Source organism: Geotrypetes seraphini, chromosome 1 (genome assembly GCF_902459505.1).
Source record: "Geotrypetes seraphini chromosome 1, aGeoSer1.1, whole genome shotgun sequence".
In the NCBI taxonomy this organism is placed as follows: Eukaryota; Metazoa; Chordata; class Amphibia; order Gymnophiona; family Dermophiidae; genus Geotrypetes; species Geotrypetes seraphini.
In genome coordinates this window covers 392051140-392079129 of record NC_047084.1, presented here as the reverse complement: position 1 = coordinate 392079129, position 27990 = coordinate 392051140, and the positions used below count along the sequence as shown (strand labels likewise).

The window sequence follows — 27990 nt, the reverse complement described above, 5'->3', positions numbered from 1 at the left end:
GTCCGGTTGGGAGGGCAATTCCTTGGGGGGTTGTCCGGGGGAATGGCCCGAAAGTTGAGAGAGTACCCTGATGAGATCACGCCAAGGACCCATGCGTCCGACGTGACTTGTTCCCAGTGAGGGTAAAAGGCTTTGAGTCGACCCCCGATGGGAAGGAGGCCTGGGACTATGGCGGAGGGGGCCCGGCCCCTTCCGCGGGTCCCGTCAAAAGGACGGGGATGGTTTGGATGTCGCCGGCGGTTGGGACTTGGGCATGGCCCTGTGGTGGGCTTGCGGACGCCTGGGTGGGGGGCCGCGAGAAGACAGGGGTGGACTTTTGTGGGTAGCGGCGCGGAGGGGCCCTATAGGGCCTGGACGCTGGCGGTTTGGGCTTTTGCCGGACAAGGGAGGCAAACGAGCGTTCATGTTCGGAGAGGCGTTTTGTAGCCGCCTCGATAGTGTCATCGAACAATTCCTTTCCCACGCAGGGGAGGTTAGCCAAACGGTCCTGTAAGTTGGGGTCCATGTCGACCAGGCGCAGCCAAGCTAGTCGGCGCATGGCGATAGCGAAGGCTGCTTCTCTGGAGGAGAGTTCGAAGCCATCGTAGGCTGCGTGGAATAGATGAAGGCGCAGGTTGGAGAGGGACTCTAAAAGCAGGCCGAACGTTCCTTGCCGGGAGGCCGGTAGGTCAGTCTCAAAGGCTCTCAATAGTCCAATGAGGTGTTTGAGGTAGGATGTGAAGGTGAAAGTGTAGCTTTGCACCCTAGAGGCCATCATTGCGTTTTGGTATAGTCTCCTGCCGAACTTGTCCAGGGTTCGGCCTTCTCGGCCTGGGGGGACCGCTGCTGAGACCCGGGACGGGTGAGCCTTTTTCAAGGAGGATTCCACTAGCAGCGATTGGTGGGAGAGCTGTGGTTGCTCGAATTCCGGGTAAGGTACTGTGCGGTACTTGGCCTCCATTTTGGAGGGTACGGCCGTGACCATATAGGGGGTCTCCAGGTTCCTGAAGAAGGCCTGTTGGAGTACCGGGTTAGGTGGTAAGCGAAGGGACTCTCTGGGCAGTGATGGCATATCCAGCTCCGCCAGGTACTCCTTAGAGTATCTGGAGTCGGACTGGAGGTCTAAGTCCAATGCGTGGCCCATGTCTTGGACAAAGCGAGTGAAGGATGGGCGAGATGTCCCCGGGGCCCCGTGCGGGGTCGGGGAACGAGACCTTCGTCGGGTGGAGAAGGATAAGGAGGCTTCCCTCGAGTATCGAGGTTCATGCTCTGATCCATGCTCCGAGACTGGGGAAGCACTGTGAGAGTGTTCTGGGGTTGTCGATCTTCGGCGTCTCGAGGAGCCCCTCGGAGACGATGCCGGGGTTAGGGGTACCGATCGATGTCGGATTGGTGACCTCGATCCGGACTCCCTCGGAGAATGCTTCCGAGGGGGAGTTCGGAGGATGCGCGGGTTGGAGAGTGATAACTCAGCCACCCTTAGTGGTCCCGTACGAGGTGTGGGAGAACGGCCTCGTAGAGTTGGTGAACCTCGTGCCCTCTTGGAGGTACGGCGGTTCGAGGTTTCTGTAGTTCTAGCCCGACGTTTTGCCCCTCTGCGGTCTGCGGAGGGGGAACGTCTCGGGCGTCTCGGCGAGGAGTCCGAGGAGGATGGGATGCGGCGAGGATTGCGCACCTTTCCTCGAGGTTGTTCGGTGTGAGGCTCAGGCTGGTCTGGCACCTTCGAGGCCGATTGAAAACTGGGCCATTGCGGCGGACAGCTCTGACGTGATCATCGCTCGGAGTAGGTCCTGGAAGACGGGCACGGACAGCATCGAAGGCATGTCCACTGCCTCGGTGCGCTCCACCGGGGGCGACCTCGTATTAGAGTATTCCCGTGTGGTGGAGGCACGGCCCGAAGGCTTGGAGGGCTTAGACGGGGCTGTAAGCATGGGGCTTCCGCCCTGCGTCGCCGTTGTCCCCGAGGTTGGCTTCTTCGCTGTTATAGAACCTGAAGAGGGAAGAGGGGACTTACCCGGAGCCGAGGCTTTTTGTTGTCCCGAGGACTTCGGGGTCGAGTCTCGAGGCGATGCTGAGGTTTCCGGGGCCGAGGTCAAGGCCGGGGCCGAGGCCGGGGCCGACCTCGAGGCCGAGGTGGAGGGTTGGTCCGGGGTGAAGAGATCCGCCATGCGGGCTTTTCTTCGGCGGAGGGCCCGGTTTTGGAAATTAGCGCACTGGGGGCAGGAGTCGGTTGGATGAGCCGCCCCCAGACAGAGGATGCACCGGCGATGCGGATCTGTGAGAGAAAGAAGCCGCTCGCACCGGGTGCACTTTTTAAAGCCGGTCAGAGGCCGGGACATTAAATCGAAAGTAGCCGCGGCTTGATTAGCCACGCGGCCACGGGGACCCGGAAGCCTCCGGGTCGTCGAAAACGAAGCAGGAATCAAGTAAAGGAGTAAAGAATTCGCGCACAGCGACTTAATCGTGAAAAAACAAGAAAAAATTGCAGTGCTAGAAGGCAGTTGGGGCAGAGCCTGAAAAACACGTCTTCTAGGCTCGCGGAAAATTTTGAACTGGAGACCACGAGGGGATGCACCCCCTAGTGGAGCAGGAAGGCACGCATGCGTGGAGCAGTAGAGCAAACTTAAATCTTCAATCAAGTTTGCTTGAAAATGCTTCCGCATCGGGGCTCCGTAGATGACGTCACCCACATGTGAGAATATCATGCCTGCTTGTCCTGGGATAACCATCAATAGGCATAGCATGTAAAAAATTTATTTCCCATAACAAAACTCAAAAGGCAATAAGACAGAATAACAACCATCAACAATAACAAACTTCGAAAGTTACAAAAGAAAAAACCGACAGACAAAATCCAGAAAGGGTGGGGCTCTGAATTCATCTGCTAAAGGAAAGAAAATTAACAGGTAAGAACATAATTTTTCCTTCCTTAGCAACAGCAGCAGATGAATCCAGAGACCAATGGGATGTAGCAAAGCAATCCTCAATCTGGATGGGAAGCAAACGCCGCCTCCTTAACCCTTTCAGGACCATAAGGATCGTAGGCCAATTTTTGTGGTTTTGACGACATTTTTATGGTAAAAAGGGCTTGCAGATGCCAAAAAATTGATTTTTTTTGTGAAATATCATTATTTTTTTTTAAAAAAAATCACACTTCTGGCTTATGGACAGTGTGGCAAGTGAATCTTCTCGTCAATCTGGCAACGATGCTAATGAATGAATGTCGGAACCAGTTTGTTTACATAAAGGCAGTATCATATGGAATCCGTACATATCAAATTTAGAACTGTAGACTATCCCAATCAAAATTTATAGGATTTTAAAGTTATGGGACAAATATGTCCCTTGGTCCTGAAAGGGTTAACAACCGAAGCACTAAACGCATCCACCGCATGCGCCCCCACATCCAACCGGTAATGCTGAGATAAAGCACTCTCTGAAGACCAAGTAGCCACGAGACAAAACTCCTCCAAGGAAAAAACCTCTCGACCGAGTTCAAGAAGTAACCATCGCTCCAGCGGAATGGTCATAAAGTTCTTTTGCCCATCGCTTCCCTGCCATCAATCAAGCGTAAATAATGGCCTCCTGGACCCATCGAGCGATGGAGGTGGTGGACACCGCCCTATGTTTGAGGCGTACCTTGAAGAATCTAAAAAGGTGATCTAAACCAGTGGTTCCCAACCCTGTCCTGGAGGAACACCAGGCCAATTGGGTTTTCAGGCTAGCCCTAATGAATATGCATGAAGCAAATTTGCATGCCTATCACTTCCATCATATGCAAATCTCTCTCATGCATATTCATTAGGGCTAGCCTGAAAACCCGATTGGCCTGGTGTTCCTCCAGGACAGGGTTGGGAATCACTGATCTAAACAACTAAAAGTCGTTAGAAACCTAGCTCGCGGAGAACGCTACTCACTATCAAAAATGCAGTGAATAAAAGCAAGTCTCCCCATTTCTCCTCCCAGGAAGAAGGAAGGAAAAGTGAGAGTGCCATAAAAGAAAGGATGACTACTCCTTAGAAAGAAATTGTGGTACCGTCCGAACTGACACCCCAGATTTTGTAAATCAGAAATAGGGATCCCCGCCGAACAAGGCCTGCAACTCAGAAAACCGCTGAGCTGAAGTCAGGGGCACAAGAAACCCCGTGTTCAACAGCCTTTTTGCGTCCCAAAAGACAAGGATGAAATGAAGCCTTTGGTAAACTGCAAAGAAGTACCTTAAGACTATACTCCGGACAGGGCTTTCGAAGAGGTGTACGAATACACTGTATTCCCTGTCAGAAACTGAAGTACATGAAGCTGAGAAGTAAGCGAAGAGAAAGATACCTAGCCCTTGTAACAAGCTAAAAATGGCCCTTGAAGCTGAAGGGAATTTAACGCTAAGCCCTTGGCAATACACGTGTGCCAAAAAGGAACCCTGGAAGGGAGCAACTGTTGAGAAGTACCCAAGAAAGGAAAAACCTCCAGAAGGAAGCAGAAGCCATAGTTGAAGACGCCTGTATCGCCCCGGATAAGAGAAGAAACAATCTGCATCGCATAACCCTTACACGTCAGCCAAGACATTTCAAAAGCTAGGTTGTAATACCAAATTAGTGCGAATATGCATGTTGATCAGACCCTAGGTGAGCAATCCGCAGATACCAGGAAACTCAACAGTCCGGCTGTCGAAAGACTCATCAGATCTGCATAGCAAGGATGGTGCAGTCAATCCAGAGATTCTACAAATATTGCGCCCTGAAAGCGAGCGTGAGATGGCCAATCAAAGTCATCATCAGCCAGGGGAAAACACAGGCGAGAAAAAAGCCACGCTGCTACCCACTTTGACTCCCACTCCCTGTGTCCGCCGAAGAAGCTAGGAAGCTTAAAATTTCTAGATTAGGCCATGAGGTCTAGTTCCAGGAAATCTCACTTCCATACAAAGAGCCAAAATTCACAATATCCAGGATGTAGAAGATTCCACTATAAACTAACCTTTATGCTTTCTAGAGCATACACAGCGCTGTATACCGTCACACACAATAAATGGGCCATGCTCAGATGTCGGAGAGAAAGTCTATCCAAACTCTTTTCCTGACCTGTAAAATGATCTGCCAACTGAAGAGGAAGATGAGGGTCCACCCAGTGAAGAAGAACCATGAAGTTACCCGCCATTTAAGTACAACACCTACTGCCCAGGCTGTAGAGAAATACCACCATGATAATACTGACTGAAAAGACCTTCAACGTCATACCGGAAGAATGGTCTGAAGCTCCAGAAACAGTAGCCTGACCATGCTCCAGAGCAGAAGAATGAACAAGTACTGAGACGCCTCTTAAGACCAGACTCGGGGATCTGAGGATGGAAGGCACCGAGCTCCCACAACCCGCCAGCTCGGGATGTTTGGTGACCAGGAACCAGTCCAGCAAAGACTGAGGCATGCCTTTGAGGGGTGGTAGATTCAGGGGCAATGTTAGGAAATTCTACTTTACGGAGAGGGTGGTGGATGCCTGGAATGCGCTCCCGAGAGAGGTGGTGGAGAGTAAAACTGTGACTGAGTTCAAAGAAGCATGGGATGAACACAGAAGATTTAGAATCAGAAAATAATATTAAATATTGAACTAGGCCAGTTACTGGGCACGGTCTGTGTCTGTGTATGGCCGTTTGGTGGAGGATGGGCAGGGGAGGGCTTCAATGGCTGGGAGGGTGTAGATGGGCTGGAGTAAGTCTTAACAGAGATTTCGGCAGTTGGAACCCAAGCACAGTACCGGGTAAAGCTTTGGATTCTTGCCCAGAAATAGCTAAGAAAAAAAAAAAAAATTTTAAATTGAATCAGGTTGGGCAGACTGGATGGATCATTCGGGTCTTTATCTGCCGTCATCTACTATGTTACTTTGAAAAGAGAAATCACGTTGAGCCACCAAATCATACTGAGCAATGCTTGAGGAGCCTACCAAAGAACGGTACACCTGTGATACCGGGAACCACCTGAACAAAAGCAACTGCTGTAGCGTTATAATGGGGAAGCAAGCTAAAGTTCCCAGTGGAGACAGCAACATGGATCCTAGAACCTGTACAGAATTCCATACTCCTGGTCATGGTGACCGAAGAAGAATGCAAACCTGAGACTGTGACTCATCGCCCTAGTCTCTGGGAAGAAAGCACAGTTACTTACCGTAACAGGTGTTATCCAGGGACAGCACGCATATATTCTCACATGTGGGTGACGTCATCTAAGGAGCCCCGATGCGGAAGCATTTTCAAGCAACTTGATTGAAGATTTAAGTTTGCTCTGCTGCTCCACGCATGCGTGCCTTCCTGCTCCACTAGGGGGCGCATCATCTCATGGTCTCCAGTTCACTTAACTAGCAAAGAAGCCAACCTCGGGGAGGTGGGCGGGTTGTGAGAGTATATGCCTGCTGTCCCTGGATAACACCTGTTACGGTAAGTAACTGTGCTTTATCCCAGGACAAGCAGGCATGATAGTCTCACATGTGGGTGACCTCCAAGCTAACTGAAAAGGGATGGAGGGAAGTTGGCAATTTAAGCAAATAGATTTCGCAATACCGATTGGCCGAACCGGCCATCGCTTCTGGACCAGTGAATCCAGACAGTAGTGGGAGGTGAAAGTATGAACCGAAGACCACGTGGCAGCCTTGCAGATTTCCTCAATAGGTGTGGACCTGAGGAACGCTACGGATGCTGCCATCGCTCGGACCTTGTGTCCCGTTACTCGACCATGCAGCGCGAGACCAGCCTGAGCGTAGCAAAAGGTGATGCAATCGGCCAGCCAGTTGGACAAGGTGCGCTTGAAAACTGGGTGGCCTAACCGGTTTGGGTCGAAGGACAAAAACAATTGTGGGACTTTCCGGTGTGGTTGAGTGCGTTGGGAGGTAAAAGGCCAACGCTCTCTTGCAGTCAAGTGTGTGAAGCGCCACCTCTCCGGGGTGAGAGTGGGCTTGGGAAAAAACACGGGCAAGACGATGGACTGATTGAGGTGAAAATCAGACACTACTTTAGGCAAGAACTTGGGATGTGTGCGGAGTACCACCTTGTCATGGTGGAAAACAGTGAAGGGTGGGTCCGCTACCAGAGCCTGTAGCTCACTAACTCGCCGGGCGGAAGTGAGTGCGAGCAGGAAAATTACCTTCCACGTGAGGAATTTAGGATGGCATTTGTCTAGGGGCTCAAATGGAGGTTTCATTAGTTGAGCCAGAACCACGTTAAGGTCCCAAACCACCGGAGGGGGTTTGAGAGGAGGGTGGACATTCAGAAGACCCTTCATGAAGCGAGAGACTAAGGGGTGGAGCGAGAGGGCTTTTCCTTCCAGGGGCTGATGAAAGGCCACAATCGCACTGAGATGTACTCGAATGGAGTTGGTCTTTAGGCCGGAGTGAGATAATTGAAGTAGATAGTCAAGGACCAGAGGGACGGGGACCGACACCGGGTCCTGGCTGTGAGAGGAGCACCAGGCTGAGAATCTGGTCCACTTTTGAGAATAGCAGGTTCTCGTCGAGGTCTTTCTAGAGTCCTCCAATATCTCCTTGACTGATTGAGACACAGGGAGAGAAGTCAGGGGGAAAGAAACCAAGCATTCAGATGAAGAGATTGAAGATTGGGATGTAACAGCGAACCCTGACTCTGTGATAGTAGAGAGGGAAACCGAGGCAGAGGCAGTGGATCTCTGACACTGAGTTGAAGTAGAAGGGAAAACCAAGGCTGGCGTGGCCAGAGAGGAGCAATCAGGATCAGGGTGGCTTTCACCGTTTTCAGATGGACCAGCGTCCGCAGGATCAGAGGAAACGGCGGAAACTCGTACAGAAACCTTCCCTCCCAGTCGAGGAGGAAGGCGTCGGCCTCGAATCGGTCCGGGGAGTGTATCCGGGAGCAGAAGAGGGGCAGTTTGTGATTGTGGGGGGATGCGAACAGATCTATTTGAGGCGTCCCCCACTGTTCGAACACCTGTCGTAGGGTCTGAGAGTGCAGCGACCACTCATGTGGCTGGAGGAGGCGGCTGAGTCTGTCCGCCAGACAGTTTTGTTCTCCTTGTATGTACACCGCTCAAAGGAAGGTGTTGTTGGAGATTGCCCATTTCCAGAGGCGTATGGCTTCCCGACAGAGGGACCAAGACCCTGTCCCCCCCTTGTTTGTTTACGTAGTACATTGCTACCTGGTTATCAGTTCGGATGAGGACCACCCGGTCGTGAAGCAGATGTTGAAAAGCTACAGCTGCGAGATAGATGGCCCAGAGTTCTAGCACGTTGATGTGACAGCGGCGGTCTTCTGCCGACCACATCCCCTGAGTGCGGAGGCCGTCCAGGTGGGCTCCCCAAGCGTACTCCGACGAGTCCGTGGTGAGTACCTTGCTGTGAGGAGGGGCGAGGAAGAGCAAACCTTTGGAAAGATTTGAAGAGTCGCCCCACCAGCGGAGCGATCGTTGCAAGGAAGGAGTCACTGTCACGGGATGATCGATCGGGTCCCGGTCTTGACACCATTGAGAGGCCAGGGTCCATTGAGGGATTCTCAGATGGAGGCGGGCGAAGGGTGTGACATGGACGGTGGACGCCATGTGGCCCAGGAGAGTCATCATCTGTCGAGCTGATACCGAGGTCAGCAGTGAGATCCTTCGGCTCAGACTTACTAACGCCTCTAGACGCGGAGGGGGGAGGAAGGAACGGAGGCGAATCGTGTCCAGCATTGCCCCGATGAATTGTAGGGACTGTGAGGGGTGTAGTTGGGATTTTGGGAAGTTTATCTCGAACCCCAGACCCTGTAGGTAGATAATAGTCTGTTGAGTCGCTGAGATAACCCCTTCCCTGGACGGGGTTGATCAATAGGGGAATACCTGAAGACCTTGGGAGCGTAAGGTAGCTGCGACCACCACGAGGCACTTGGTGAAGACCCGAGGTGATGATGCTAGGCCGAAGGGGAGGACTTGGTATTGCAGGTGCAGGTCTCCCACCTGAAAACGCAAGAACTTGCGGTGAGCGGGGTGCACTGGAACATGGGTGTACGCCTCCTTCAGATCGAGGGAGCAGAGCCAGTCGCCCTCGTCGATCAGGGGGTAGAGGGTCGGTAGGGAAAGCATCCGAAATTTTTCCCGTACCAGAAATTTGTTGAGGCGTCTCAAGTCTAGTATTGGGCGAAGGTCTCCCGTTTTTTTCGGTACCAGGAAGTAATGGGAGTAGAAGCCCTTCCCCCGTTGGCCGGGGGGAACCTCCTCCACTGCTCTCAGGTGAAGCAGATCTCGAGCTTCGGAGAGGAGTAGGGGTAGCTGCGTCCGGTTGGGAGGGCAATTCCTTGGGGGGTTGTCTGGAGGGATGGCCCGAAAGTTGAGAGAGTATCCTGATGAGCTCATGCCAAGAACCCATGCGTCCGACGTGAATTGTTTCCAGTGAGGGTAAAAGACTTTGAGGCGACCCCCGATGGGAAGGAGGCCTGGAACTATGGCGGAGGGGGCCCGCCCCCTTCCGCGTATCCCGTCAAAAAGACGGGGATGGTTTGGTAGTCGCAGGCGGTTGGGACTTGGGCAGAGCCCGATGGTGGGCTTGCGGACGCCTGGGCGGAGGCCGCGAGAAGGCAGGAGTGGATTTTTGTGGGTAGCGGCGCGGAGGGGCCCTGAAAGACCTGGACGTGGGCGGTTTAGGCTTTTGCCGCACGAGGGAGGCAAACGAGCGTTTGTGTTCGGAGAGGCGTTTTGTAGCCGCCTCGATAGTGTCATCGAACAGTTCTTTACCCATGCAGGGGAGGTTAGCCAACCGGTCCTGTAAGTTGAGGTCCATGTCAACCAGGCGCAGCCAAGCTAGGTGGCGCATGGCGATAGCAAAGGCTGCCTCTCTGGAGGAGAGTTCGAAGCCATCGTAGGCCGCGTGGAATAGATGGAGGCATAGGTTGGAGAGGGACTCTGAAAGCAGGTTAAACGCTCCTTGGCGGGAGGCCGGTAAGTCAGTCTCAAAGGCTCTCAGTAGTCCAATGAGGTGTTTGAGGTAAGATGTGAAGGTGAAAGTGTAGCTTTGCACCCTAGAGGCCATCATCGCATTTTGATATAGTCTCCTGCCGAACTTGTCTAGGGTTCGACCTTCTTGGCCTGGGGGGACCGCCGCTGAGACCCTGGAGGGGTGAGCCTTTTTTAAGGAGGATTCTACTAACAGCGACTGGTGGGAGAGCTGCGGTTGTTCAAATCCCGGGAAGGGTACTGTACGGTACTTGGCCTCCATTTTGGAGGGTACTGCTGTGACCATATAGGGGGTCTCCAGGTTCCTGAAGAAAGCCTGTTGGAGTACCGGGTTAGGCGGTAAGCAAAGGGACTCTCTGGGCAGTGATGGCATATCCAGCTCCGCTAGGTACTCCTTAGAGTATCTGGAGTCGGACTGGAGGTCCAAGTCCAAAGCGTGGCCCATGTCCTGGACAAAGCGAGAGAAGGATGGGCGGGATGTTCCCGAGGCCCCGTACGGGGTCGGTGAACGAGACCTCCATCGGGTGGAGAAGGATGGGGAGGCTTCCCTCGAGTATCGAGGCTCCTGCTCCGATCCACGCTCCGAGACCGGGGAAGCACTGTGAAAGTGTTCCAGGGTCGTGGATCTCTGACGTCTCGAGGAGCCCCTCGGAGACGATGCCGGGGTTCGGGGTACCGATCGATGTCGAATCGGTGACCTCGAACCGGACTCCCTCGGTGAAAGCCTGAAACCTCGGATCGGAGCCCCGGTCCGAGGGGGAGTTCGGAGGATGCGCGGGTTGGAGAGTGATAGCTCCGTCACCCTCAGTGGTCCTGTACGAGGTGTAGGTGAACGGCCTAGTAGAGTGGGAGAACCCCGGGCCTTCTTGGAAGTACGGCGGTTTGAGGTTTCCGTCGGTTTAGCACGACGTTTTGCCCCGCGGTGGTCTGTGGATGGAGAGCGCCTCGGGTGTCTCGGCGAGGAGTCCGAGGAGGATGGGATGCGGCGAAGCTTGCGCGTTTTTCCCCGGGGTGGCTCGATGCGAGGCTCAGGCTGGTCTGGCACATGCGGGGTCGAGGTCGAGGCCGGTTGTAGATGGGCCATTGCAGCGGACAGCTCCGATGAGATCATCGCTCGGAGTAGGTCCTGGAAAACGGGCACGGACAGCATCGAGGGCATGTCCACTGCCTCGGTGCGCTCCACCGGGGGCGACCTCGTATCAGAGTATTCCCATGTGGTGGAGGCACGGCCCGAAGGCTTGGAGGGCTTCGCCAGGGCTGTAAGCATGGGACTTCCGCCATGCGTCGCCGGTGTCCCCGAGGCTGGCTTCTTCGCTGTTACGGGACCTGAAGAGGGAAGAGGGGATTTACCCGGAGCCGAGGCTTTCTGTTGTCCCGAGGACTTCGGATTCGAGTCTCGAGGCGATGCTGAGGTATTCGGGGCCAAGGTCAAGGCCAGGGCCGACCTCGAGGCCGAGGTAGAGGGTTGGTCGGCGGCGAAGAGATCCGCCATGCGGGCTTTTCTTCGGCGGAGGGCCCGGTTCTGGAAAGTAGCACACTGGGGGCAGGAATCGGTTGGATGAGCGGCCCCCAGGCAGAGGATGCACCTGTGATGCGGGTCTGTGATGGAAAGAAGCCGCTCGCACCGGGTGCACTTTTTAAAGCCGGTCAAAGGCTGGGACATAGAATCGAAACTGGCCGCGGCTCGAGTAGCCACACGGCCACGAGGACCCGGAAGCCTCTGGGTCGGTCAAAAACGAAGCAGGAACAAGTTGAAACAAGAAAAATTCGCGCACAGCGACTTAATCGAGAAAAATAAGAAAAAATCACGGTGCTAGAAGGCAGTTGGGGCAGAGCCTGAAAAAACACGACTTCTAGGCTCAGCGGAAAATTTTGAACTGCAGACCACGAGGGGATGCGCCCCCTAGTGGAGCAGGAAGGCACGCATGCGTGGAGCAGCAGAGCAAACTTAAATCTTCAATCAAGTTGCTTGAAAATGCTTCCGCATCGGGGCTCCGTAGATGACGTCACCCACATAATATCATGCCTGCTTGTCCTGGGATAAACACCTCTCTCCCCAACCGGAATAAAAACAGCTTCCCAATATAAACATAAACAGTACAGGAGAAAAGAGCGCTGTAAAATTCGAAGATTCATGTCTAAAGAACCAAGGAAAAGAAACCACCCCTTTCGTGGCAGTCAAATGGCCCAACTGGACGACGTCTGAATCAAGCAGCCAGTCAAAAAGAAAGTAAGTGAACTGCCTGGTAGTGCCAAAATGGTACCACTGCCCTCATTTTCTAAAATGTTTGTGACACATTGGGTAGGCGAAATGGCATGTGGCAAAAACCAAAAGTGCTGCTCCAAGAGAAGCAAGCAAACCAAGTGCCGATTCAGAGTCCATAGTGAAAATGTAAATACACTGGTGATGTGATGGCCATATGGGGATATGGAAGTATACACCTGTGAGACCGAGCGCTGGAAAGGACTCTCACTAATCGACCCATATAAGAAAATTGTATCACTTCCTTGCTCCTTTGGACTGGGGGAAGCAGAATTACTGTCTCGAGCGCCAGGAAGCCTTGAAGGGGACCCTGCACCCGCATCACCTTTGTCAGCCAAATAAACAGTGAGGCGCAGAAAGAATCAACAAAGGGAGAAGAGGATGCCAAGTTGACCAGACATTCTCATGTCCCCGTCCTCCCTGCTAGAACATCGAAGGAGTTATCAGACCCCTAGCGAATGACACATGGGAGGTTGGGGAACGGGCTGGACGAGAGTGGTAAGCTCTGGACGAAAGAAAAGAACCACCCTGAGAAGACTCCAGGTTCATGGCTTAAGAAAGATGATAAGAAGAAGAACCCGGCCAACCGGGACTATACAACCTGGAATACTGGGGAAAAAAAAAAGGGTTGGGACAGCAGGAAACGAAAACAACTCCACTTAAGCGTCTCCCAAATACCAACTTCTCCTAAAGGGAAGAAACCCAAAGGAAAGGCAGAAACAGAATACAGTGGGTGTCAGGTCAAAACCGCGGAAGACAAAGGCGCGCGCCGACAACTGAGCACAGTGTGGAGGTGCGCGCCGAAGAAAATAACTGTTTTTAGGGGCTCCGGCGTGGGGCGTGGGGGGGAACCCCCCACTTTACTTTATACAGATCGCACCGCGATGTGGGGGCGTTATGGGGGTTGTAACCCCCCACATTTTACTGAAAACTTCACTTTTCCCTAAAAACAGGGAAAAAGTTAAGTTTACAGTATAATGAGGGGGGTTACAACCCCCCAAACCACCCACAACGCCGCCGCGATCTGTATTAAGTAAAGTGGGGGGGCTCCCCAACAAAACCCCTCGTCGGAGCCCCTAAAAACTGTCATTTTCTTCGGCGCGCACCTCCGTCTTGCACTCAGTTGTCGGCGCGCACCTTTGTCTTCCGCGGTTTTGTCTATGAACCAATACAGTGCCCCTTGGCAAAGTCCTTGTAGCTGGATGTCTGAAAGAGAAGACTCCCCTCCCAAAATAGAAATTTCAAGGAGGATTCAAATGAACATATAGCCTGAGCTTCCGCTTCCAAGAGCAGCCTAGTACATGGCGTCAAGGAGAAAGGAACGCTTGAAAAACTAAGTGAACAGGGAAAAATAAGGGGCTATGTATCAGACGGCAAGAGAATAAGATGCTACATAAGTCTGTATGGCAACCTGGAAAACACAGCACCTGGCGTCGCTCCAGAAACAAATAAAATCGAACCCTGCATACTGGAAAATGCAAGGTGCCATCAGAAGAGTGCAGGCCAACTGGATACCTAGCACTCTAGTACTATGAAATATCGCTATAGCACTACCAGATACCAGCAGCGCGGCCCCGAGGCGCAAAGAAGAGGAAAACAGACACCAGATAGAATTCTTACCATACAGGAACCCTGGGAGATAATGGGATAGGACTGAACCAAAACCCGGGAATCCCCCTGCCGCTGACCTCCCTCAGCGGCAATTTGCCTGCCACCGACTCAGTGCAGGAACAAGCCGTAACTGAGAAGCTAAGCACTCCAGCTTCTTTAGGCACAGTAGGATTGCTCCCCAATAACTGCTTCTGGAGAAAAATTCGCAGTTAATCAAACTGTCGCGGCACTGGCAACAACAACTGCAATCCGCAGCTGCACCAATTTCAAAAAACAGGGAGACCACGGTCAGCACCGAGAGAAGTCAGCTGCCGAAACAGACCCCGAGGACACAGCGGCGCCCCTGCCAGCGTTGGAGCATTAGCGCAAGCCTCCTGCTCACTGAAAGGCACAGGCTCCGCAAACGAGGCCATTTGTTCAACCGGAACACCGCCGCGGTCCACGCCAAGTAAACGGTAGCCTCAGTGATCAGGCCGGAAATGTCAGGGCTCTCCCGCCCGTGCATGAGAACAAGCACGCTTCTCCCGCGCACGGGAAAGGACTGGCTCGGTCAACTGTGCCCAAAATACATAGTTGGAGCCCACCAGTCGAAATATATTCACACATACGAAAAACCAAAATATAATCTCCATAGTCTACACGAAGTGAACTGTCCAAAGTTCAGCGATTCAGAAATAAATTATCTAGGTGGTGAACCACGCGACTGCACAGCCGCAGTTTCCACCAACAACAAAACCCGCAGTTCCAAGACAACTGCAAAACCAAACTCATAGCTCCAACGCCACTAGAAAATATAAACCACAGTTGTAATCCACAAAAGAAATACTCACAACCTGGTTGACAGGGCTGGCAGATGCAAATTGGGTCTCTCTTTTTTTTTTTTTTTTCGTAAGGGAAAGAAGAAAAATGGAGACCTAGGTATACCCTCTATCACTGGAGGGAGGGTGAGGCAGGGACCTGGGGGGGCCCAGGCGTAACCCCTAAAGCCGGCACCGTTCAGCTGGACACTCCTGTCTCACTGAAGAGAAACCTCAACAGGAGAAATGAATCTTCCAGTCACAGCCAGAATCCAGGAGCTAGTGGAATAGCGACCATCACCTGCTAGGAGATAGAGCATACTGATGATACAGGGGAAGTGCCAGCCAATACGACCACCTGTTAATCAGTTTCTCTATCTCCGCCTGCTGGTAGATGTGGGCTATCCCATTGGTCTCTGGATTCACCTGCTGCTGTTGCTAAAGAACTAGCATTAAATTACAGTAGTCTAAGTTGAGACAGGATTAGATATTGCACTAAAATTCAGAAAGCCTCTGGTTCAAAGTATTTTCTGATGGATCTTAATCTTTCCTTGTGATGAGAAAGCTAATTTATTATTGATTGCACGTGGTTCTTCATGGATAGGTGGTTATCAATTTCTACTCCTAAGGTAGTCTGTAACTTGCTTCAAGTGCTGGTAAAAACAACTTGAAATACTGATACAAGAAAAAAAGTTGTATCCTGTAAACAAGTTTACATCTCAACTTGGATTTTCTTTTTTTGTGTGTCTGACCTTCCAGCTCAGTCATAAACAGTTTCTAGTACTGTACTACCATACCATGAGTCTTATTCACAACTACATGGGGGGAGGGTCTATTTATTCTCCTAATTTTATATCCACAGTAAAGTTTTTGGCCTTGGCCACAAAGCACAGCTGTAGCTTTCCAATGTTATAACCATAAATTATCCAAATATAGATAGGACTCAAAAGTATTTAGATGTAGTCTGTAAGATACTAGTTCAGCAGGAACTCAACTCGTAAACCAATTCAGCACATTTGTTTCTAGACCCACAAACACTTTCACTTATACGTAACAGTACCACACTCCCTCATCTCTGAACTGAAGACATTAATAAAGGCACAGATGCCCACAGAAAACAAGGAGCCACTGCAGCGGTATTGAACTGTCTAGAAAGGTGTGAAAACAGAAATGCAGAACAAAATGATATAAAAAGATCACAATAGCAGCATGAAAAAACAAATCAAATAATTAAAAGCTAACAAAACCAAGACATTGCAAATACACAAAGGACAAGAACAAAGCAGAGACCATTTCTTTCTAGACATCACTATGTATATGGATTTTTTTTTTTTACATTTGAAATACAGGTTTGTTAAAATACTGCTAAAAATAGCACATACAGAAAAACAGTACTGTACTGATCACACAACAGTTGCTTTTACAGGAAAAAAATGGTCAAACATCTACAAGAAATACTTTGATGTATTTAAAAAGTAAATTTACATACATCTAATAGTCCAAATGTTACTTGCTCTGGACTTAAGCACCATCATAACAGAGCATCCACAACTGCATATCAGCAAAATAAACATTTAAAAAAGTACATTCTGAACCCCCTCTACATCTATTTTAACAAATACTACATATTAAAGCAATTCACGATGGGCAAGTATAATCCTAGCCCGTTACACAATGGGTGTTTTTTTTTCCAATTTGTAGAAAGGGTCCAGAACTGTTTGCATTATTTGTTTATACCCATGAATTATCAGTTATTGAACAGTGCTGGTCCTTTATTAAAATGTTCTCTTGCACCTTGAAAAAAATGTGCATTTATGTTAATTTCCAGGTATCATTGGTTTCTGTATACTTAGAAACTAAGTACTTTTGTGCATAAAGGAAGAAATTAAAAAATATAGATAGCTAATTTTTCTGCATCTTCACTGCTCAAGTACTGTGCTCAAGCCAGTCACATGAAGACTGGAGCCATGATCACACACTTATTTTAACACTTTTAGGATCTACAGGGGTAAGTGCTCATTCTTGAGTCCAACAAAACAGTGTCATCATTTTATCAGTTCACAATTCTGTAAATTGGCCTCAACAATTTTATTCTTCAGTAAAGAGGGCAGCAGTAGGAAAGTCAAAGCAGCGTGCTTGGAAGATTGCTGCTCTGCCATCGGAGGCATGTGGTTTTGGAATGTTTGTACAAGTGGCTAGACTGACTGAACCTCTTTCCACACTTTAAACAAGCATAGGGCTTCTCTCCTGTATGCACTCTAATGTGCTTCTTACAGTCTGTTAAGGTCAAAAAAGTCTTGCAGCATATTTTACAGGCATATTTGCGAGCACCTTCTACAACCAAGACATTGTGCTCTGATAAAGCTTTCTTACACTTTGAGAGAACATCAGCAGAGGCTCTTGTCAGCTGTGGAGGACCCTGCTGTGAAGTGTGCCCATTTTCATAGGAGGATGTGGCTCCATTCATCAGTAGCTGGGCACTGGATGTGCTGTCTTGAATTTGGGTACTCCTCACAGAGGTCACAATGGGCATTTTAGGAGCAATACGTCGATAGCTAGGGAAACCACTTGTACCTCTTCCCATCATGGATCTATTTAGAGAGTGAAGGCCCAAGCCAGATCTTGGAAAATCCATTCCATATTGCTCTGTTCCCCGGTATCCAGAAGACTGGACACATGGGAGGCCCATGATGTCCTGCATAGGTCGAACAAAATGGGAATCAGAAGGATCACTGAATGGATTGTCCCCATGAGACATCGTAGCAGAGGAATGACCACCTGGGGGCCCAGATTCGGGGCTTATTAGGTAAGACGCATCACCATCCATTCTGCAGTCACTAGTTGTATTTGGAATGTTGTCATCATTGCTTTGATTGGCACCAAAATCACCTCCCCTTTTATTTAGAAAATTAGAGATACTAAAAGCAGACTTGTGTTCCAAATTATTTGTAACTTCTAATATCTGGATGTCCCCCACTCTATCAGTACTAGACTGTGGGTCAGAAAAGCTGCGATCACTGCTCTCAGGACTCAACTCTATCTTCTCTCCACCAGCTATTCCTCCTTCCACTTCAACAGATTCACTCCCTTCTGCTTGAGAAGTGACATCACTCACCTCATCTTGAGGCTCTGGTGAGCTCAAGGGCTCTGATTTAACTATAACTCTCATGTGTTCCTCTTTCTCTGTAAGACTAATATCTGCATTTTCAGACTGGAAGCCATTTTTATCACAAGCAGATTCCTGGTCATAGCTGGTTTCAACCTGGGTTGCTTGGGATGCCATGGATATCTGTGACACAGTGCCTCCACTGTTATCAGACTGACTAGGCACCTGTGTATCTTCTTGAGCACTAAATGACTGATCAAACATAATGGTATTATCCTCCTGATGATCAGCCATTGCATCAGACTTTGAATTCTCTACCATTTTCAGTGAATCAGGTGAGAAAAATTCCTCCCGAGAATGTACAATTGATTGTCCACTCTCTGGAGTTACATCTGAAATGGATTCATCCATGGCAGGCCTCATGCGTTGCCTGGCTCTGTCTTCAGAAGTCTGCTTACGTTTATGGAGGCGCCGAATTGGAAAAGTGGCACGCTGCTCTACTATGTTATTTCTCATGGAAGAGCTCATTGTGTTCTGCTGGTCCTCTGTGCTCTGACTGGAATTCAGGGCAGAGCTGACTATACTTAAGCCCAACTGCTGCAGCATGAAGGACCGTTGCATGCGTGCATTTTGTTCTTGGACTCTGTCATTGGGGGGAGACATAGGCAGTGTCCGGGTGGTAAGGTAGTGTTTACACGCCTTCACAACAGAATTCAAATGCAGGTGAGAAGCTGCAAGCAAAACATCCATAACGTTGCTCTCCCCCAGCATGAGCGTGGAGGTGTACATCATGTCAATCAGGGCAGCAAAGGCCTCTGCTGTCACTACCTCACTGTCCAGCTGAATCATATTCATGATTTGATCTCCTTCTGCCACAGTAAAGAGAGCCCGAAAGTGAGTGCTGCAGGCTGCCAAAACAGAACGATGAGCTTTGAAATGCCGATTGCCCACTACAATGACACAATCACAAAGCTGGCCATGGAGTCTCTGATAGTTTAGCTGCTGAAAGATCTGCTCAAAATGCCCTGGAAAATCCATGATCCTGTAAGGGGGGAAAAAAATAAAGAAAATATTAAAGGAACCTGAATGATGATTAAACTAGAACGCATACTAAAACAAAAAGGTAATGCCCTGTATCTTAGAGTGATTAAGACAAGGTACAGGGCATTGCAAGTGGTACAAAATACTGCAGCCAGCTTGATCACATGAGCACCAAACATACTCATATTACACCTTATCTTCAACAATTGCACTGGCTGTCTGTAATATTTAGAGTGCAAATAAGATTGTGATATGTCATCAATTTTTGTATGTTCCAATTCCAGAAAATTTCAAGGATAGGATGACTGTTTATCACCACAAAAGATCTTTGCGCTCTGAAAATTCAGCTTTACCGAGGGGCAATGTTAATTCAAAATATGTATAAACTTGTGTAATGACCTTTTGTTGTGCTGGGGTAAAGCTATGGAATTCGCTGGCAGGACAGTTACAGAAATATGCCAACAGAGAAACCTTTAGAAAATTATTTTTATTTTATTTTATGTAAACTGCTTAGGGTTAAACGGTATAGAAAATTTTAAAATTAAATAAATGGTAATTATAAACTAATAAACTAAGGGCTCCTTTTACGAAGGAGTGCTAGCGGTTTTAGCGCACGCACTGGATTAGCGCTTAGCCAAAAAAACTACTGCCTGCTCAAGAGGAGGCGGTAGCAGCTAGCGCACGGGGCATTTTAGCACGCACTATTCCGCGCATTAAGGCCCTAACGCGCCTTCGTAAAAGGAGCCCTAACAGTTTTAAAAGGTCCTCATTTTCCCTATGGTGACTTTCAAGGGTGAAAATACAATTAAATGGAATATCCAGATAGAATATAATGATAGATTAGGTTCTCACTTTGCTAATCTTTCTTTTAGAAGACATGGGATTCCATATGTTAACTGTTACTTCCCACTAGTCACGAATCTGCAGAAGGGCATCACTTTAAATCTCAGAACTCCTCCCCTTCTGCAGTGGAGAACAGCTCCCTCTTCAGTAGGTACCAAAGAATTTGAACTCTACTGAAACAGAAGAAAAAAGGAGGGGCATAGGGAGCATCCCCAGCACAAACCATATTCTATTCTACTCTGTGACTTATGATAAAGGAACAACAATTTAATAAACATGTACCATATATACTCAAATATAAGATGAGATTTTTGGGCCAAAAAAAAAAAAAATGGGGGTCTCATCTTATATTTGGGTCAGGGCCTACCCGCCCCTTCTCCCAGACTTGTTGCCGGCCTGCCATATGACCTGGTGGGCCGGGACAGGAGAGATCCCTCCCGTCTCCTGTCCAGGCTGACTACGACAATTTATTTTTTTTTTAATTTAAATTTTCAATTAATATCTAAAGAATATTCTTTGAGAAGAAATATGAGAAAAGTTACAACCAATTTCCATTGGTGAAGGAAAAGTAATACATAGGAAACTATTTATCTTTAATATAGTCCACAATTATGAGAGGACAATAGAAAGAAAAATCCTAGAAAAGGAAAATTACAAAAATAATTAAAATACAGAAATTGAGCAGGTTACTCCAGCGAATTAAATATGGACTTAAGTTACACCACATCTTCCTGGGTAGACACTGAGAACCCTTTATCTTCTAGCAAAAAATCGCAACTGAATTAGATCAAAGAAAATATATCTATTGCCCTGATAAGAAATGAAACATTTACATGGAAATCGCAGTTGATATACTGCACCCAGAGAATTAACTTTATTAAGGTATGCTAGAAACTCCTTCTTTCTAGCTTGTTTCCACTTCGAGACATCTGGAAACATATAAATTATTTCTCCTATATAGGAGACTTCTTTCACGTTGTAATAAAATGTTAACACCATCTCCTTATCTTGATGAAACACGAAAGCTCGTCCGGGAAGTTCTATATCCGATGATTCTAACAAAGCTGAAACATCCATTTCTGCTCCTCCATCTTTCTGTTCCTTTAACGACCTCTTCAGGAAATAAATCTTTTGCAATGGAGGTAATATTGGTTTCTGGGATTTTCAAACAGATAATCCAAAAGTTATTAAACAATTCTCAAGATCCACCTTACCAAGACAAGGGCAACCAAAAACACAGTATTAACCATAAGATCCAAGAGACATGTTCAGCAGGGGCTCATATGGAGCCCGAGATATGCCTTTTAGAACTACATTGAGGTCCCAAGACAGGGGTCGCAATGTGAGTGCCCTCCTCAAAACCCAAGTGACATCTGGATGAGATGCTAATGACTGCATGACTGAAAACACGAAAGGACTAGCTACTTGTACCCTGAGAGATGAAACTACCAGGCCCTTTTCAAGACCGGCCTGTAAAAAAGCTAAAATCACAGGAATAGAAGCCTTCTCAGGTTTAACCTGTCCTTTGGTGCACCAAAACTGGAAAACCTTCCAGGTCTTTGCATAAACTGCAAATGTTGCAGACTTCTTCGCTCTAAGGAGAGTTGCAGCAATGACAACCTTCGAGTAACCCTTCTGAATCAGGGCCATGCGCTCAATATCCATGCTGTAAGACCAAAGTGCTCTAGAGTTTCCTTGGGAACTGGGCTCTGAGGAGCTCCGAGTGGACCGGTAACTTGAGGAACCTGCCTCTGTAGAGATGCACCAGATCTGCATACCAAGGCCAGTGGGGCCAGTCCAGAGCTACCAGAATCACCAGCTCCTGATGGTTTGCTATCTTGCAGATGATCTGACCCACCATGGGCCAGAGAAGTAGATCGTAGGGTCAGAGCTGAATGAGGGCATCCAGTCCTGTGCTTCCCTGCTTGGCTCTGACTGTAGAAGCGATCTGCTTTCATGTTCTTGCTGTGGCCTTTGGATCCATATCTGGATCTTCCCCACCATAGCAAGACTAGGGCAATCGCTCTCTGGGAGAGAGACCACTCCCCTGGATCCAGAGTCTGCTTCCTGAGAAAGTCAGCTTGGCCATTCTCTGCCCCTACCACATGGACAGCCAAGAGGGCCTGAAAGTGATCTTCTGACAACTGGAACAACATCTGTACTTCCAGGCATAGGGGACATCTGATTCCTCTTTGTCTGTTCACATTAGCTACCGTGGTGGCATTGTCTAAAAACTCCCTGACTGTCTTCCCTGTCAGGAAGGATTGCAATGCCTTCAGAGCCAAGCAAATGGCCCTCAGTTCCAGACAATTTATGAACCACTTGCTCTCCGATGAGGTCCTAAAGAAGCGTGGGATGAACACAGAAGATTTAGAATCAGAAAATAATATTAAATATTGAACTAGGCCAGTTACTGGGCAGACTTGCACGGTCTGTGTCTGTGTATGGCCGTTTGGTGGAGGATGGGCAGGGGAGGGCTTCAATGGCTGGGAGGGTGTAGATGGGCTGGAGTAAGTCTTAACAGAGATTTCGGCAGTTGGAACCCAAGCACAGTACCGGGTAAAGCTTTGGATTCTTACCCAGAAAGAGCTAAGAAGAAAAATTTTAAAAAATAAATTTAAATTGAATCAGGTTGGGCAGACTGGATGGACCATTCGGGTCTTTATCTGCCGTCATCTACTATGTTACTATGTTATTAGTGATTTCTATTCCGCCAATACCTTGCAGTTCAAGGCGGATTACATAAAAGTTTTCAGAAATTACATAAAAGTTTACAGGAATAGCATAAGAGATGTCGTAAGAGTTGCAGTGTTCTCCCTAGCGTGTTTTAGGCGGGCGCTCCGCCCAGCTAATTTAGGGGAGCGCCCAGCTGTCATCTTGCATCCACAGATCTATAAGCAGCCCTGCTGATCCCACCACCAGCATCGAATCCGTGCGCCAATCCTCTTTCCTGTCCCTACTCGTTCACCGTAAGCAGGGAGGAGTAATTTGCATAGCGTTCCAGGCCACGCACCAACCCTCTTCCCCGCTTCTACTCCTTCACCATAAGCAGAGAGGAGTAATTTGCATAGCGTTTGTGGCGCGCGGCCTCGAATGCTATGCAAATTACCCCTCCCTGCTCACGGAGAAGTAGGGGCGGAGAAGAGGGTTGGCGCGCGGCCTGGAACACTATGCACCATCAGATGAAGGAGAAGGGGCGGGTAAGCAGCAGAGGTAAGGCCCAGCCCGTCGTGAGGGCCCCGGTGGGCGGCAGGCTGCAACATCAATGCTATGCACCGTTAGGTGAAGGAGTAGGGGCAGGGAAGCAGCGGAGGTTAAGGCCCCGCCTATTGCAAGGGCCCCGGTGGGCAGCAGGCTGCAATATCAAAGTTACATCAGGCAGGTTTACCTTAAACAGAAGAAGCCCAGCAAAACAGATTTTCAAGTTTTCAGCAATATCATTAGGATTCAGCACAATTAGCTTTTGCGTTAACAGTTACGAATCCCAAAGTAGAGAACAGGAAATGCACCAGGAAGATGGATATGTAGGGAATGTTCATCTTCCAATCAATAAACTGGATTTGACAAAAAAGCACAATTCTACCTGATACTTTGTGAAACGGGATTGGGGCAAGTAATTAACCCTTTTGCATTTATTGGTCTACAAGAGAGACTACTGTGATTGTGAATATAGCACCCCCCAATATGCTGAGCAAATCAGTCAAAAGCTACCAAATGGAAAACTCATAGAGACCCTAGATCTGGACACCGGGGGTGGGGACAGAAAAGGACCTTAAGGAGTGGCGGGAAAGCAGAGTTGAATCAAAAGAGAGGGGGAAGACAGGGCAGATGCTGGACTAGAGAGGGTAGAGAGGAGAAACACCCTGAACCGAGTAGAGAGAGATGCCAGGCCCTGGGGAGGGGGAAGACAAAGAGAGTGAGAGAGACAGAAAGACCTGGATCAAAGGTGGGAGGACTCAAAATGTTAGCAGAAGGAAGATAGAGAGAGGGAAAAACCAGAAACAAAAGGGGAGGCAGAAGAGAGGGGGGGCAGATGTTGGACTTGGGGGTGTATAGAGGGAAGAGAGAGAGAGATTGCAGAGAGGTGCAAAGATTCTGTACCAGGGAGGGAGGAAGGGAGAGAGAGAGAGAGAGGTAGAGAAACACCTGGAAGAAAGGAGAACAAATGCTGGACATGGGATGGGGCAGGGTGTTGTAGGGCAGATGCTGGACTATGGGAGATGCAGACTGAAGAGACGGGGGGGGGGGGGGGGAAGAGACCCTGAGGTAGAAAAGAGAGATGCAAGATCATAACAGAGGAGGGAGAGAGAGGGAGACATGTTGTCAATAGGGGTGTAGGAGAGAGGAAGAAAAGTTGGACTCATGGAGGGACAGAGAGAGATGTTGGTTGGGGAAGGAAATGACATCTGGAGGAGAGGAAGCATGCAGGAGGCAGAAAGAAAAAAAAATGTTGGATGCACAGTCAGAAGAAAGTCCAACCAGAAACTAATTAAATCACCAGACAGCAACGGTAGGAAAAATTATTTTATTTTCAATTTAGTGATCGAAATGTGTCAGTTTTGAGAATTTATAATCTGTTGTCTATATTTTGCACTATATTTGTCTACTTTTCTATAGTTGTTACTGCATATTTTAAAGTCATCTGCCTTGACCACTTTGAAAAATAAAACAAATATAAATGATAATTAACATTTTCTCTGCATACAGTAAGTTTTGTGGGTTTTTTTTTCATTTTGTGGTTACTGTTATGAATTAATAAGATTATATTGTGTGTACATGAAAAATGAATGGAAGAAATTGCATAATAATTAGTACTATTATAATGGGGGTGGGGTCAGGGATGGAGCTTGGGCTGAGGTACTCAGTTGGTATTTGTTAGACTTAGGAGGTACTTGGCTTGAAGAAGTTGGGAAACATTGGTCTCTAGGTGACTAGTATGGAGTTCACTCAGTAAGGGTCCCTTTTACAAAGCCACATTAGTGATTCTCCCATGGCAAATGCACCAAAGTCCATCCAATTTCTATGGGCTTCAGTGCATTTGCTGTGGCAGAATTGCTATCGCAGCTTTGTATAAGGAGCCCTAAGGCAGGAACTATTGTCTCTATGCTATGTCTTAAAACACAGATTGCCGGGGATGCAAAGCATTAACTGATTCAACATGAGTTTGAAGTTGGTTGAATACCATTCTCTCAAGTACGGTAGTTTTGAAAGAAATGGAAGGTTTGATACTGGTCATTAGTTATTCGGAATAAGAGGATCTGCATTACTTTTTATCAAGGGTAGCTTAAATGCTACTGGAACACTGCCTAAGTGTCAAACCTTAAAAAAGCCTTCGGGACAGTAAGGGAATTTTTAAGTACCTTCTTACTTCTCATTTATAATCTTAATGTATATTTTCTTCAAACCGCTTAGAACCTAACGGATGTAGCGGTATATAAGAAATAAATTACATTACATTACATTACATATTGAGCATTGGAAAATAATTAATACCTAAACGCTAACATATCCATAAACTATAATGGACACGTTAGCGTTTAGCGTGCGTTAATGGCTAGCACGCCTTAGTAAAAGGATCTTTAAATTTTCCCCATCCCACTCGGCTACTTTTTCGTGCCAACCGGCTGGAAAAAATTTCTAGGGAAAACACTGGAGTTGCATATGAATTACCAGAGAGTTGTCGAGATCTAAGGTGTTAAGTGTTGGGTAGATAGAGGCATTTAGCATTAGTTGGGTAGTTGGGTAGTTGGGGGCATATTAGAGTATATTAAGAGTAGGTGGGGTTTGGGCAGGAACTGGTTATATTAGACAGGTTTTATGTATTTTTGGAAGAGCAGGGTTTTAGTATTTTTCTTGAAGATTTTGTAGTCTGTGGTTGATGACAACAGAATGGTGATTTGTCTGTCCAGTTTAGCTGCTTTGGTGGCTATTAGGTTGTCATATAATTTTCCTCGTTTAACATTTTTGATTGGTGGGTGTGTGAATAGTGAGTGGGTTCTTCTGTGCCTGGTTGAGGTGGATTGGGTTAGTCGGTTATTCTAGTAGGTTGATCTCTCTGAGAGATCTCGGAGAGAATGAGAGCCAGAAGGCCTTAAGCATGCGCAGATGCTCAAGACTCAGCCCAGGCAAGAGGCGGGATCTTTCCTTAACTGGCACCAGCACGCACCAGATGGGGTAAGGAGCTTGTTTGGGTGGGCGGGCGGATGCCACTTCCAGTAAGGGGATGCAATGCCGGTTCTCACGGGGAGGATGGGGAGGCGTTCGTGGACAGGGGTTTGATGCCGGTTTGACCGGGAGGGGGTTATGGAGCAGCACCAGTGGCCTCAGGGAGAGGGGGGGAGAGGAGGAGGTGAAACGAATCAAGCGAGTTTCCCTTACTTCCTATGGGGAAACTCACTTTGATATACGAGCAATTTGGTTACGAGCATGCTTCTGGAACGAATTATGCTCGTAAAACAAGGTTCCACTGTATATTAGTGACAGGAGAAAGTGCAAAAGTGGCACTGTAAGACTCTTAAGTCAGGGGTGCCCACACTTTTTGGGCTTGCGAGCTACTTTTAAAATGACCAAGTCAAAATGATCTACCAACAATAAAAATGCTAAACATATATATATATATATATATATATGTGCCTCAGGTCCTGCCCCCAGGAGGGACCTAAGGCTCCCGGGCCTATTCTGATTGGCCCAGGCGCCTTAGGCCCCACCAGTAGGCGGAGCTTTGGGACGGATGGGCCAATCCGGCCTCATTCCGTCGTTGGCTGCCTGCCGGACAGGTGGGTTTGGCTCCCGTCTGTCCGGCCAACTACAGAAAGGTACGGGGAAGGGGGTTGGGGGTGTCGTGGGGGTCGGCCAGGGGGGTCGCGGGTCGGCTGGGGGGGCGGTCGGAGGTTCTTGGGGGGGGGGGGCGGTCGTTGGGGGGGGGGGGGGTTTGCGTCGAGGGCAGGAGGGCCTGTGATCCCTCCTGCCCGTAATGTAGTGCAGGGTGGGGTTAGGGGGTCGCCGTGGCCAGGAGGACTTGGGCTCCCTCCTGGCCCGATATTGTCGGGGAGTTGGGGAATCGGCGGGGCAAGAGGGCTTGGGCTCCTTTTTGCCCCGATCGTGTCGGGGAGTCGGGGGGGCAAGAGGGAGCCAGGCGGAGAGAGGGCAGTTAAGCGCAGTGCCTGCGCGGAAGGATGCAGCTCGGGCGACTTCGTTGTGTGAAACGAAGTTCGTTGTAGGGAGCAAGACAAAGTTCGTTGTGCGCAGCGTTCGCTGTGCGAGGCGTTCGTTATGCGAGGCACCACTGTACTTCCAAGAACTGCCCCATAAGAACTGCCTGTCACAATGTTCATTAGTGGAACTGAATAAAAGACAAGTACAATGGATTTAGAAGGGGGACGATCCTCCCGGGTGCACGGCTTGGAGGGGTGCACAGCCGGCTAGGTCCGGGTCATCCTGCCTTTCTTTTCCCCCGGTGCGCGCTCGGGGCTTGCGCCTGCCTGGTCCCGCGCCGACGCTCGAATGGTGCCGTCAACTCCCGCGAGTCTCGTGATAACCAACAGCACCATTTGGGCGGCGGGTGCGAGCCCCGTGCACAGACCGGTGGAAAGGAAGGGCATGAGGACCCGGACGGCTGTGCATCCCTCCAAACCGTGCACCCGGGGCGGGGGCGGACCGCCCCACCTTGGTACGCCACTGATTGGGAGGCCGATTTTGGGGTTTTTAAAATTGTATATCGGGCAGCATTAGGCCTCGCTCTTACCTCAATCATTACAGGTGCTTCTATTTCTTGTGATGCGCTGAGCTCCGTCCCCCACCGACCTTCACCCCGCCCTTCCAGCACTCTGATTGGCCAGCGTTCTTTAAGAGGCGGGCCAGTCAGGAGGGGAAAAAAAAGAGAAGGGAAGAAGGGAACCTGCTGTGCGATCGACTGGGGTCGCCTGAGCGAACGACCTGTCGATCGCGATCGACGCGTTGGGCACCCTTGCTCTAAGGTAAAGGGGAGTAATAGGTAGAAATGGTTAAGGGACTGGGGGAGTTGCCATACAACAAGAGGCTAGAGAAACTGGGCCTTTTCTGCCTTGTAAAGAGAAGACAGAGGGGACATGATCAAAACATTCAAGATATTGAAGGGAATTGACTTAATAGAGAAAGAGATTGTTCACCCTCTCCAAAGTGAAGAGAACGAGAGGGCACCTAGCTAAAGTTAGAAGGGAAAAGATTCCGTACAAACATAAGGAAGTTCTTCTTCACCCAGAGAGTGGTAGAAATCTGGAACACTCTTCCGGAGGCTTTTATAAGGGAAAGCACCCTTCAGGGTTTCAAGACAAGGTTGGATAAGTTCCTACTGGAACAGAACATACGCAAGTATGGCTAGACTCAAATAGGACACTGGTCTTTGACCTAAGGGCTGCCGCGTGAGCAGACTGCTGGGCA

The 27990-nt window shown here is 49.0% G+C and overlaps 1 protein-coding gene across 4 annotated transcripts in view; it reads right to left on the bottom strand.

Moving 5' to 3' along the window:
* Window positions 1-16028: 16028 nt before the first annotated feature.
* Window positions 16029-27990, bottom strand: part of ZBTB5 (zinc finger and BTB domain containing 5) — a 37073-nt gene continuing 25111 nt past the window's right edge. For all 4 annotated transcript variants that reach the window (XM_033917305.1, XM_033917315.1, XM_033917298.1 and 1 more), the window contains one exon: window positions 16029-18730. In XM_033917305.1, the coding sequence (XP_033773196.1) occupies window positions 16705-18726 (2022 nt within the window). In that variant the 5' untranslated portion in view covers window positions 18727-18730 and the 3' untranslated portion in view covers window positions 16029-16704. The remainder of the gene's footprint in view (window positions 18731-27990) is intronic.